This window comes from Neopsephotus bourkii, unplaced genomic scaffold (genome assembly GCF_033783945.1).
Source record: "Neopsephotus bourkii isolate Nb327-2 ecotype Australia unplaced genomic scaffold, CSIRO-AGI_Nbou_v1 NB_318, whole genome shotgun sequence".
NCBI lineage: Eukaryota > Metazoa > Chordata > Aves > Psittaciformes > Psittacidae > Neopsephotus > Neopsephotus bourkii.
The window spans coordinates 8,911,603-8,924,726 of record NW_026900826.1 but is presented as its reverse complement, the minus strand read 5'-3'; the positions used below and the strand labels follow the sequence as shown (position 1 = coordinate 8,924,726).

At 39.6% G+C, this 13,124-nt stretch overlaps 1 protein-coding gene across 7 annotated transcripts in view; it reads left to right on the top strand.

Annotated features, from left to right (window-relative positions):
• Positions 1–32: 32 nt before the first annotated feature.
• CIB2 (calcium and integrin binding family member 2) overlaps positions 33–13,124 on the top strand; it is a 44,864-nt gene continuing 31,772 nt past the window's right edge. For 2 of the 7 annotated variants that reach the window (XM_061347608.1, XM_061347605.1), the window contains exon 1: positions 65–275. Coding sequence is in view for 2 of the 7 variants with exons in the window: in XM_061347610.1 (XP_061203594.1) it covers positions 75–129 (55 nt within the window). In the remaining 5 variants the exon portion in view is untranslated. Of the gene's footprint in view, positions 276–5,536; positions 6,691–13,124 lie in introns of those variants that run through there. The other 5 variants (XM_061347610.1, XM_061347606.1, XM_061347604.1 and 2 more) reach the window with 5 other exon arrangements.

The following is a 13,124-nucleotide window of genomic DNA, read 5'->3' as shown; positions in this document are numbered from 1 at the left end:
CTTTCGGTTGAGGGGAGCCTGCGTTCCCGTGCCCCGCTGAGGTACCGCGGCCCTGCCCGGCCCGGCTGGAGGGGATGTTGCCGGAGAGCCGCCGCTCTCGGTGGCGCCTGAGGCGCTGTGGGGAGCCCGGTGCGTGTCTGAGGAGGTACCATTATGGCATCTGCATATCGGCGTTCCAAAGCGGTTCTGAAGCGTTTGGTACTATAAAATCTTAGCTTCTAGAACTGGGCCGTTTATGGGAAGGAGCGGTTGTCATTAAAAAGCAACAGTCTCAGGTATTTGTTGCAGCAGATTAAATAAAATGAAGCAACCCATGCACTTTAAAGTGTCAAACCCAAAGCTGTTGGCGTAGGGGCAATACAAAATTTGGGTCTTGTCTCGTTATTTGTTAAGCACGTTGCTGACTGTGTGTCAGCTGCAGGCTCCGCCGAGGCTGTGGCGGCGGGAGACCTCGGGCCGTGCAGAGTGCCTTCCCGGGTGCCAAGGCACAGCGGTAGAGTGCGGCCTTGAAGCCCTACTTCAAGCATTCATGGAATCCTTGTTCTGTGTGCTTGAGGGTGGTAAGGGAGCTTGGAATGTGTTATATCCCTTGGAGAGGGGCTTTGGACAAGGGCCTGCAAGGACAGGCCAAGGGGAATGGCTTTAACTTGCTAGAGGGGAGACTAAGATGAGCTCTTAGGCAGAAGCTCTTCCCTGTGAGTGCTGAGGCGCTGGCACAGGGTGCCCAGAGAAGCTGTGGCTGCCCCATCCCTGGCAGTGTTCAAGGCCAGGCTGGATACAGGGGCTTGGAGCAAGCTGCTCTAGTGGAAGGGGTCCCTGCCTGTGGCAGGGGTTGGAACTGGATGATTGGGTTGGATGGTTCCCTTCCAACACAGATCAGTCTGATTCTATGTACTTGAGACTAAAGCACCAAGCTAGAACCAGGGCAGTCTGAGCTCTTACCTATGGGAATAATCGCTTCATCTGACTTCTAAAAGACTTTCGTACCGGTGAAATTGTGGTAATAGTTCCACCTTCCGTATGGTTTGCTCAGACAGTGATGTGGTAGGCTCTGCTGTCTGAGTAACAGTGTTGCCATTCCTTCCAATCTTCTTCACTCAATTTATGTCAACTGTTTCATTATCAATTCAAACAGTTACAGCTATAAATTAGGCTCTCAGCTTTGATTACAAAATCCAGACTGGATTTCTAAACTCAGTGGCTGCAAAGGGTAATATAGAGTATGAGTCTAATATCTCCTGGAAGTTTAAGCTTAAAAGACAATTTAAAAGAAAACCAAAACTAACTTTGCTTTCTTATGCTTTGGCAACATAAAGCTTCAGGTTCTCAGTATAATTTAATGCCAGGTTTTGGTGATAGAGTCATCAGATTACTTGCAGCTTTTCCATTTACTTACCTCTTACCTATATATGTCTTACCTCCACTTCCTTATCTCTGTCCTGTATGTGCTTGAAAACTAAGGACTAAGACTGTGTGTTCAGATTGCTATTGTCTTTAAAGTGTGAGTAGAAGTTCTCAGAACTGATATTTGACAATATACAGCATTAGTAGCCCCTATTTTCTGGGGGGGTCACTTGCCTTTTTTTTTTCTTGTTTTTTAGTGACAGAGCACCAGAGTGCCTCACAATTTTTCCTCTGTTGGTACAGCCTATTACATGTATGTTTTGATTTCCACAGTATACACATACCGTTCTCTGCTTTTTTAACTCCCCTTTTGTAAATTGAGGGTTGCTCCTACCTTGGATTGACCTACGATGTTTCTAGGACACAGTAGGCTGAATGTTTAATGTTTTAACTGTACTGCTTCTCACTATATGTATACATCTGCTCTACTCCTTTCTTAATAATTGTTGTTTCTTTAGCCATGATGCTTACCAAAGGACTGCATGGATGTTAAGTCGATTATGTGCTATACTAAGCTGAACAGTGCATTCCTGCTATTTCCTGGCTGTATCTGCATTTACTCTGTATCTGGATTTACTCTTAGGTTGTAAATTGAGTGGAGGGAAGAAATTCTATTTTACATATATTAACACCTGCTGCAGCAGGTTTCTGATCTATGTCTTACAAGTGCTACCATAATAATAGTACAATACTATCCCACTAGCAGTAGCTAGTTTGAATCTGTTCAGAGAAGGGCTGAACAATGCAGTAGTTATTTTGCCTGGAAATAGATGACTATATAGAAGTAATAGTAGTTTCTTTCCCCTGGTGATTGCTGTATTGAGACTCCATATGAGGAAATAAATCACATTCCATTCAGTCTGTGTAGGAAACCATCTTTTTCTTTTTTTTTTTTTGTCCCCGATGCAAAGCATTATCTTTTATAAAGCATCTTAAAAAAGTTATTTTTTAACTTCAAATTAGGCTTAATGAAATGCAGTCAGAAACCTCCATCTTCTAAGATACTATATTTTAATTACATATTTTATTAAGCAAGAGGGATAACATTATAAAGACAATAAATTTAGCACAATTTCTGTTTGTTTGCTTTAGCACTGAAAACTCTCTACAGGAAGGTTTGAATCCTAATAACAAATGTAGTTAAGGCAGATAGTCTCCATCTTTCATGTGCTTGAGGGCTATGAGTTTTGCCTCTTCTTCCAGCTTTGTGTAGTCATTTCTAAGGCAGGGCTTGGTCCCATGAAGCATTCTCTTACAGCCCAGCACTTCAGACAAGTCTAGTGGGGTTTAAGCATTCTCCTGTTGCATGTGTGCTGGAAAAGCAACTTTCTTATGTACTGCAGTAGCATCAAACTGTCTTTTTCACTTACTTTAGGATTTGTACTTTGTAACGGCGTATTTACAGTCGATCTTGTATTTATAGTTTGCAGTAACTATTAAATAAGAGGCAAATTGTGACACTTGGTGTAGCATATTACAATGGTAATGTTATTAAGCTGTGTAGCATCTTTATTTAAGGAACTCACAAGCATTTTAATTACTTTAGCTCCGCAGCACCTAATAGGGTGAACATTATTACTCTTCATTTACCTGTGAGCAAACAGAATTGTGAAATCTTTCAAGTAAATAAAATAAGCCCCAAAGTCTCAGGAGGAATTTCCAGTGTCAGTGGAAGACAGAGCTTCTGCTTTGTAATCAGTGCAAGTAGTGATCACTGTTACTTATGCTTGCAGTAGAAGGGGGCCTTAATGATTCCCAGAAAATAGCAACAGAATAAATGTGCAGGCAGCCCTTCTAGGTCAAAACTGTTCTTTTTGCTAACAGAGCAAATCTTTATATAGAGCTAACCTGCCAGGAAACACCTGTGGGGGAGAAAAATCAGATTTTTTTTTTTTTTTTTTTTTTTTTGGGTAATGGGCAAGAAATCTTGCAGGTTCTTTTTTCCCCAGTTAAAAGTTGCAGCAAACCAATTTGAGCAGTGAAGGCAGTAGATAAGCGACTTTATTGTTAAAACTCTGCATGGATCCAATCACTAACAGGTGAAGTGACCTCTGTTCATAGTAGCTTGGTCCCCCTTTGATGAGGAATCAGAGCTTCCATACTTAAAGCACAGTCAAATTCTCACTGGATAATTCACAGAGGCAATTTAATTTAATAACCTCCAACCTGTCTGTTGGAAGTTATTGCACTTACACCTCTGCTAATAAATCAAAGTCACCTGGAGCCATGGCTAGCAACAGTTCAGAACAGGGCACTGCATTGAGGTGCTGGCATGATTTGTCCCACTCCCTGAGCTGTGGCTGTGGAAACAAGTTTAGAGTGCAGCCTTAGGTCAGTGTTGAGCCATTGCAGCTGATGGACATCTTGCCATAAAATACCAAATCTGGTGTATGTGGTCGGTTGCAGATCTTTGCTCCATGAATTAAACTGTTAAAGCAGATGAACAGTGACTACTTTACCATGTTCTCTGGTATAATGGACAGTATAATGGCAAGACTATTGTGTACAGTCCTCCTTAGCAGACTTAGTCACTGCAAGATGCCCTGTGCTATGTGTTGCTAATAGCTTAAAATCACTTGCTTTGGGAAACAGTTTAGAGAAATTGAAACACAGTCAAATGTGATAGAAGGTTGACAGCATTAAGGTCAGGTCTTGCTGTGCACACAGAAAAGTATTGATTTGTTGCAGCAGCTTACACCGGTAGTAAATATTGCTTAACACCCAACCAGCAAATAAAACTGATCTTTGATAAATACGAACAGATAGAAGAAGTAAAAAAGAGAAAACTGAAAGATTATCTGATCTTTGATACATACAAACAGAAAGGAGTGAAAAAGAGTTTATATTATACTGTCTTTAATATTTACCCAGTTATTATAGTAATACAATTTTGCAGTGAAATAGTTACCATTATAGCATGTTTGAGAAGAGCTAGCTAGTATAGTGAAACCCTCAGCAATCGGTATTTTAATCCTCTTATTAAAAATTTAGACACTTAAATTTTATTTACTAATAAAAGATACTCTCCAGAGTGTGGAAAGAAAACTTTAAGAAACACTTTATTTTCTGTCCATCAACCCAGTTGGTGCAGTTCCTTTTGTAACCTGAGTCTTTCTTTTAAAGCAAGAACTTCTAACTCTTTTAAAGCAATTAGCTCTTTTAGCCATACCAGTTTTCCTGATTAAAAGATATGGAGCCCAATGCACCCCTGGTGTCAATTCACTTCTGTATAATGGCATTAAAGATAATTTGGCCATTTATATTTAATCTGATTTCATAGACAGGCAGCTTGAATTAGGTGGCTGTGAAGGGAGTGCTATTTCATCAGACCACTTGGCTAAGTATTGGTCTGGTCTCACTGAGAACAGCTGCTAGCTCTTGCCTTTCAGTACCACCAGATAGTAGATAGGAAGCACGCTTCATTAGATCAGTAACCTCCAAAGCCAGTGATAAAGCTCATTTAGAGCTGAGGACGTGTATGAACTTTCAGAACTGCAAAAGCTTTTAATCTCAAATTATTCTGAAATTGTCCTGTGGTATATTCTACTGGTAGAATCAATTTCTTTCACTGTTAAAATGCTGATGTCTGCTTATTGCTAATTTGCCTTGGTGAAAGCATTCTTATCCCAAGCCCTTTATTCTGTGTCTATGGTAATACCTTGTGGTTTTGTTGCTTAGGGCACAGTTGGTTTGCATTGAATCAAATCTGCATTTCTAAATGTTACAATCTAAAGAAGTTGGCTCTTGCATCAGTCTGTGGTTCAGCACTTCACAGGAGGTTTTGAGTACATACCCAACACCTCATAGGGCAGTTTTTAGTTTGTATACAATAGAGTTACTTTCAGTATTATTTTTAAATGCTTGTTCTGTGTTCTTATGTGTGAAGGCAAATTGAATTGCTGTTTACCCAATGCTGTTGGTCAGGATCATTAGAAGCTGTACGAAAAAGGACAAGGTGTTTTTATTAGAGACGCTAACTTGCTGAGGGGATCATGGCCATTGGCAGGGCTGTACATAGGAATACATACGTAGGAAGAGTTTCACTCTCCTGTTCTGAGTGCACAAACGCGAAGCGAGCAGTTCAAAGAAACTGACTCCAGCACACCTTTCCTCCCTGTTTCCATTCTTTCCCGCTCAGCCTTCTTTCTCCTGTTATTATAAGAGCTTATCCTTCTGCAGATGTTCGATAACTATTCATTGTGTCTGTCTGCATCTCTTACATGTTCTTTTATTTCTTTTATTTTTAAGATTTCCCCGGAAATCTGGAATCAGGGTTGTAATAGTTGAAATACACTGTGCCCTCTAGCGGTACCTTTTACCTTTGCTTTAGGCTGCAGTCACAGCCTTTTCTCCTTCCAGCTCTGCTTGTTTGAGCCTAAGGAGTCAGATTAGTGTCTGTTTAAACTACTTTAATCCTCCGGATTTTTTTTTCAATATATTTATTTAACGTGAGAAGAAATGCTTGCATTCGCTGGTGTACCTGGGAGTTTAGCACTTATGGTAGTGAGCTCACATCACTGATAGTCAGGGCTCTTTATAACCGCAATGTAGATAAGCGTTTAGTGTGGAGCCCCCGCCGCATGATGTGGGGATGCTCTGGACGCTTTGAGCCGCCTTCCAGCTGTGTTTAACATCAGCAGCTGCGTTCAGGTTAGATCCAAGCACTGACAAGGACGTGCTTTTATCTGTGGGGAGAGCAGCTGCAGAAACCTTCTCTTTGCTAATCCATTTTGCTAGTTACTAGGTTTGCTCTGTGTGCATGTAATACGACTGCGCTGCCGAGGGCACTGGGTGACGCAAAGCTGCTCTGAAACGTGAAGGTGCCGAGCAGGAGAGCCCTGAAGTGAACAAGGGAGTGTGAACTGAGGCAATAGAGAGCTGATTTCTTCTAGTACTGGCTCCTCGGGGTTTATGGTTTAAAAGCTCTGTATGCCTCTCAGGAAAGCATCTGAAAAAGGGGGGAGAATGGAGAATGGCATCCCTGCTTTTGGGTGACACCTGCATGTGATTTTAACACTTTCATTCCTGGCACACTCAAGTCAAGCCTTTGCAAAGATTTCCTGATCCTGCGTCCTTCCTCATTGGACAGGTACAGCCAAAACCACTTCAATGCAGGCTTTGGGATTTTTTTCAGCACTCTCAAGGAGTATACATGCCCTAAATGCCTACAATACAGAGGAATACAACTACTTCTGATGTGATGTATTTGCTTAGAGGAAGAACTCCTCATTTAAGATGGGTAATAAGCAAACGATATTTACTGATGAACAGCTAGATGCCTACCAGGTAAGATATCTCAGTTTGCGTTAGGGGCAGGGAAGGAGTAATCTTCATATGTTTGTAGCTTTGGGTCTTGTTCGTTCGGTGGGTAGGGGTGTTTTTTCCAAAAATAAATGAAAACTTCATTTTTAGCCTGCACGCATGTATTCTACTGTTCTTCCAGCAACTGGAACAGTATTCTAAGGCAGGGTTGTTGAATATACTCAGTTTAATTCCCTTCTCTGTATACAGAGAAAGGAGTCAAATCCTCAGTGTCTAGACTAGGAAGCAGGATAAAAAGACTGATCAGCTTGGAAATGTGAGGTTTTAGTAGAATCTTTCTACTGAGTCTTTTGTAGAGAAGAAAGTGTAGCAGTAACCTCTTTTTCTCTCCTGATGCCTTTGCTGACCATAGGGGTGAGGGGAGGAAGGTGTTGTCTAAATTAACTTCTCCGAAGGATAAGTCCTAGAAACATGCTTAATGATAGTATCCTTCTGTTTGCATCCATTCCTGGGTGACAGTTTCTTACCTTATAAAAAAAAGTATTCATTTATGTCCAGGCGTATCATTTTGGTGGTACTTTATTTACTTCAAGTCACATCAACTGGATTTTTCATAGGGTAAAAAAAAGTAATAATTGCCAGTTTTCAGTCATGTTTCGGCACACCACAGATCTGACTGAGATGGGTTGCAGGAATCTTGCTGCACAGTGGGTGTCTTGAATAAGTTTCTGAAAATACGGTGAGGCAATCTATGGAATGGAGTGCGCTGAAGGAGGAGGCAGCTTGACAGGGCTGGCTGCACTGCTCTGTTCTCTTATGTGAAGCAATAAACATAGAGCTAACAGTTCAGGAAATCAAGGTTTAGTTTAACTTCTGATAATGAAGGGACAGATCCAGTGCACACAGAAGTAAATAACTTTATTACCTGCAGGATCTGTGGCTCAAGCCCTTGAAGTAGAAACTGATTTTAAATACCAATTTTCTTCAGAGTTAACTGCTAACATGGACTTCTCACAGGTGTAGTTATTTAGCCACAGAGAGTCAGGCTAGGGTTATTTACTAAAATGCTTTAAAATGTCATCCCATGCTGAAAATAAGTCATAAATTAAATGCTTTTATTAAATGCCCATCCTTTTTCTTGCTGTTGTAGGAAATAAAAAAAAATGGAGCTTCTTTAATTTCCACTCAGTAGCACATGTCACCCTCACCAGCAGTCTGACACTGTAATATATTATGTTAACAGTCTTAGACTTGGTGGTCTAAGATCCAAAAAAGCTTTTTTGTTGTTTTTTTTTTTTTTTTACATCCCTGCTAGATAGGCAAGAGAGAAATCAAAGATCTGTAAAATACCAGTGTCTGTCTTCCTACTAACAACGAAACTGAACACAGAACAGAGCACAACTGCAGTGAGACAAAACAAAATCCAAATGTAATTAATGTTATCTTCTTGCCATAAACTGGCAAATGCAAAAGCTGAAATGTCATCCCTAATTCACTACTCTTCATGTAGAAATTGCCTTTCCCTAATGGCTTTTGCAGCCCCTGCCTTTCATATGCTGGGTAATTGATCTCAAAGCCTGGCAGCAGTTAGGTCTGGTGGATTGAGTTAGCCTATGGGATTTCTCTGTTACAGGCAGACTTGTAGTTCATTACTATAGTGATAGGTAATTTTTTAATAGTAGTATCACTTGTTATGTATGGTAAGTACAAAAAGATAAGAAGTTTGAGGACAAAACCTCTAGAATTTGTTAGGAAGGAATATTAGCCTCATGCTGTGAACAGTCAGGTCAAGACTTCAGTTGGAGGGTGATTAGCCTCTGATCCATTAGTTCCTGCATAACTCCTCATACAGTATCTTAATGCAGGGATCCTGGGCTCACTGCTGTAGCCATTGACACACAGAGCTCTCCCCTCTCCTGCTTTCTGAGGCACTGTGTGGTTGCTGTAGTACAAATGGAGCTGTTTGACTTGGAGTTTTCTGTCTTAGATGGCTTTTTCCCATTTGTGGAATTACTTCAGAATAGAAAAAGGGAGAATGAGGTAATGGTTCCATAACGTTTAAAATGCAGGTTTTTAACTTCTTGACCCAGCAGTTGAGTTGCCAGGTCCTCTGAACCAAACACTATGTACCAGCATCTGAGAACCAGGCATTTGTATGTCTATAAGTTAGTGCTGTTCTCTTCACAATATTACTCAGGGCTACAGAATCCATAGTATCAGGCTGGCAGAAGCAAAACAGTTGACTCCATCTGTTTTTGTAATATAGTTGTTTGAGTTTTCTTGACTTCCCCACAGTTTCTGTTAGAAGCCTCTTCAAAACTTCACTCACCTCATGGTTAGAATTAACATTTCTTTATTGGAATGTATTTCTGGCCGTTGTATTACCTGGGTGTAACTTCTACCATTTCTGTCTTCAACGCAAATTGCTCTGAGCTTATAGCACCTAAACACCACTTTAGTAATGACATTTTTATTATTTTATTCTTTTAATGCATGATGGTTTAAGCTCTTGATCCATAGGAGATGCTGCGATGGAGAATTGAGAAGTTTGTGTGCTTAAAGTATCATAAAACCATATGAAAGCATTGGTTTTTCAGGAGTAAAGATCAAGCTGCAGACAAACCACCTGCTTGAAGAGCTAACTTGCATAAATATCCAATTATTAATATGATATTAAATAAATAGAATAGCCTGATTTGATTTGTCTTAAACTTTCTGAGATGTCTACGCATAAACTGTTTTTGCATGTAAACTATCATATAGAAGAGGCACTCATTAGCAGAACCTTTACGTTTAAATTAAATAATTGTAAAGCTGGTCACCCACAAGATTACCTTGATTTCTTTAGTAAACAAGTGTTTTTAATACTCTTCATTATGACTGGTGATGGGTGGCCAGTTGAAACTGTAAAAGGTGTAGTAGGAATTGATAATATTAAACCTCTTAGCTTCTTTTATTTGAAATAGAGGCAAATTAAGGACTGGAAAGCTGCAGATCTCTGAACACCTTGGCATGTCACCTGTTATTAAGATCATATTATCTGTTACTAAGATAGTGTTCTAGTTGGCAGCTCCTTACGTTTTCGTAAGTTTAGTGAAGTATTTGGAAATCAGGCTTTTGTAAGCTTTGGTTTCCTCACTGAGCTTCACCTCATTTTAAAAGTTAGGAAATGCAGGAAATGAATTCTACTGGGGACTTGTGACTTTCATGCCTTTAGAGTACATGACTATTTGTTGGTGTGGTTTGGTTTGTCTTTGTGGGTCAGTTTTACTTGTTTTTTGCAAAATCTAGCCAAGGTCTGGCTGGGGAAGAGGTTAAGTTTTAATCAGCAAAACCAATGTATTTCATTGCAATCAAAGAACATCTTAAAATTAAGCTTTTAAAAGAAATTATCTTTAGACAGTGGTCAGGGTTTTGGAGGTCAAGTCTCATAACAAGTAAAGAAAACGAACAGGTGTTTTAGGGTGCTTTGAGCAATGCTCTTTAGAGATACTTGAGGCAATACAGTGCAGCAGAGCTGTACGCTGGCCTCAGTGCACTGCATTTCTCACTGAGAAGCAATTCCATTGAGTAGGAAATGCACAGAAGCTGTGCCTGGGCTATGGATAAACCCCTCCATTGTTTGATCAAACTCTGCCCCTTTTCTGGGGTTACTCAAATAAGTGGTCTGCATTTTACATAAATTTGGTTGTATTTTTTTTCCTAATAGGCAGAACCTAGAGAATGTAGAGCATAAATATTTTATATCAGATATTACTGGGTTTATTTCAAGGTGTTTCTTTTTGTATTTGTTCATTTGTGGGATTAAGTCCTCTCTGCTATTTAATGGACCCTCAAAACAAGCTGATGTTTACCCAGGCTGTCTTCTAGGCAGTACTGGAATAAAGGATACTATATGAAATAATGACTTGCTTTTTTTACACAAGGATTTGTCTATGGCAGAGCTAACTGTTTTCCTTGTACTAAAATTCTAGTCAAAGTGGGATTCAACTGCATTTCATGAGAATTATGCAATACTAGATAAAACAAATTAGGTTATGATCTATCAAGACATGCCCCTTATAAAGTGAAACTAGGTCATCAAGTTATCTTTTGATTTTAAAAAGCTGTGCTTGACTCAATCAGGATCTTTGGTGAAAATGAACCCTTCACAAGAATACAGAAAGTGTGTTCATCATAGGTTCCCCAGGATCTCCTGTAAAACATACTTTTCAGTTTGATAGAGTATTACTGTTAATGTGCAAATGTAATCGGCATAATAATGGAACAAGATTTGTGTGCAACTGTTCTTTAGTCAGGTTTTGGTTTCATGTTACCACCTGATGTATATATAGAGAGCAAAATTACATTTGTTGACAGTTTGCTTCTTCCACAGACCTGCTAACCTCCAACTCTTTCCTCCCATGTGGCAGTATAAATATACAAACTGGCTCCTTATAGCTGCAGATTTTGTCTCCTAAGACTCAGTGGGTCTGTTAGTTGTTCTAGCTGTAGTTGTAAAATGTATATGATTACAACTAAAGATAGGCTGGATGTTATTTCCATTGACACTCTGATGCAACCAGCATTATTTTTTAAGATAGAAGTCCCTACACCAGTACTATTACTGAATACTAACTATTAGGATTTTTTTTTTTTTTAGTGTTCAAATCTGGATTCACTAAAGAACTTGCACAGCTATGAGATTTAAAGGCTGGTGTTAGTCTCACTGATATCCAGTGACTCTTTATTTATATCTTCAGAGTGATCACAGAAGCAAAGACTTTTTAGCAGGGCCTGTTGCAATAGGATATGGAGTGATGCTTTTTAACTAAAAGAGGGGAGATTCAAGGTGGACATGGAGAGAAAATTCTTTACAATGAGACCAATAAATATTGGCACATTGCCCAGACAGGCAGTGGATGCACCATCCCTGGAGAACTTCAGGGCTAGCCTGGAGGTAGTTCTGGGCAACCTGATCTGGTTGAAGATGTCCCTGCTCATTGCATGGAGGGGTTAGATTAGAAGACCCTTCCAACCCAAACTATTCCATGACTCTATGTATTTAAGATATTAACATTTAAAATGCTGCAGTCTTCAGTACTTATTTCTTTAAAACTGCTCAGTCAGGTAGCTATATGGATGTAATCTGTCTTGCCTTGAGGATATTCCTATTAGTCATTGGTTTACTTTATCTGTGGGTTGCTGGCTTTTGTTTGAGACTGTTTTTCTGCTTTAAAGTTATTTTTTGTGTTGCTGACTGTTTTATATTATTTCCTTATTTATAAAGCTTTCCAATGGAGCTGTTGCAGGATCAGAATAAACCTGCCCTTACGAAACATTATGTATAAAAGGCAGAATAGAGAAGTATTGTCTTAGAGAAGAAATATGCATCTAATGGGTTTAAGAAATATTATTTCACAGAGCTTTGCATACTCGAGCACTGCTAGTCTTTCCTTCTACTGTTACTTTTTCCTGTTTTTCTTGTTTTCTGCAGAGAAGTGTTGTTCTTATCTATGTGAAATTAGTTTTATTGAAAATATGCACACCGATACTGGCTTTCAGAAGTGCTAAGCGATAATCTTTGATTCTGCTGCCATTCACAGACTGCATGCTTATGCTGTGATCTGGAACTGGCAATCTATCCAACAGCACAAATGAATGTGTTCTGATTCTGGAGCCATACCTCCTGTTACCCTGTATATGCACACTGTACATGAAGTTAAGTATCAGCATTCTCAGCCCAGTTATCTCTAATTCTTTGTTGTTGTTGTTTAAATCTCTGTAGAACTAAACGTAGAGCAGAACTGAGCTAGGAGTCTGCAATCTAGTCTTGCAGACTAGTGGAAAAGGTAGTGGGCCACCATTTCACTCTGTTCCTGTTTTGTCCAAAACCTGCATTCATCTGACATGGGAAATCAAAGAATAAAACTCTAACAGCATGTACATTCTGCTCTTTTATAAAGTAAATTTGAAGAGCAGACACCATTAACCCTACTTTACAAGTAACATTGAGTGACTTGCAGAAAGTCACATTATGAGCCAAGAGCAAAGGCACCCATGGCACCTGAATACACCAGCCGTCTGTCTCTTTCTCTGCAAAGTATTTTAAGAGGCAGTTAAGCACTTAAATGCCAAATTTGAGAACCAAGTCCCATTATATAAGCTGATGAGCTCACTGAAATCAATGGGAATTTTTCTGTTTGCTTTGTTTTATTCACTTTGCTAAACATAAGGAAGTTAAGTGGGCAATTGCAGATGGGTTTAAGTGGTATCTTACCTCCAAAAAAACAGCAGTGATCCTTTGTCAGACTTGTAATTAACTTGATTATTAAGGGTACAAGGCAGACTGAGTGGGGATGGTTGATCTTAGAAAAGAGCATGTATTTTCTCAGGGGCTGCAGGAGATGATCTTTCAAGGTGAAGCTCTATTCTCTATAACCTAAAACCCACAAGGAGCCTCCTGGTAGCATAAGTTT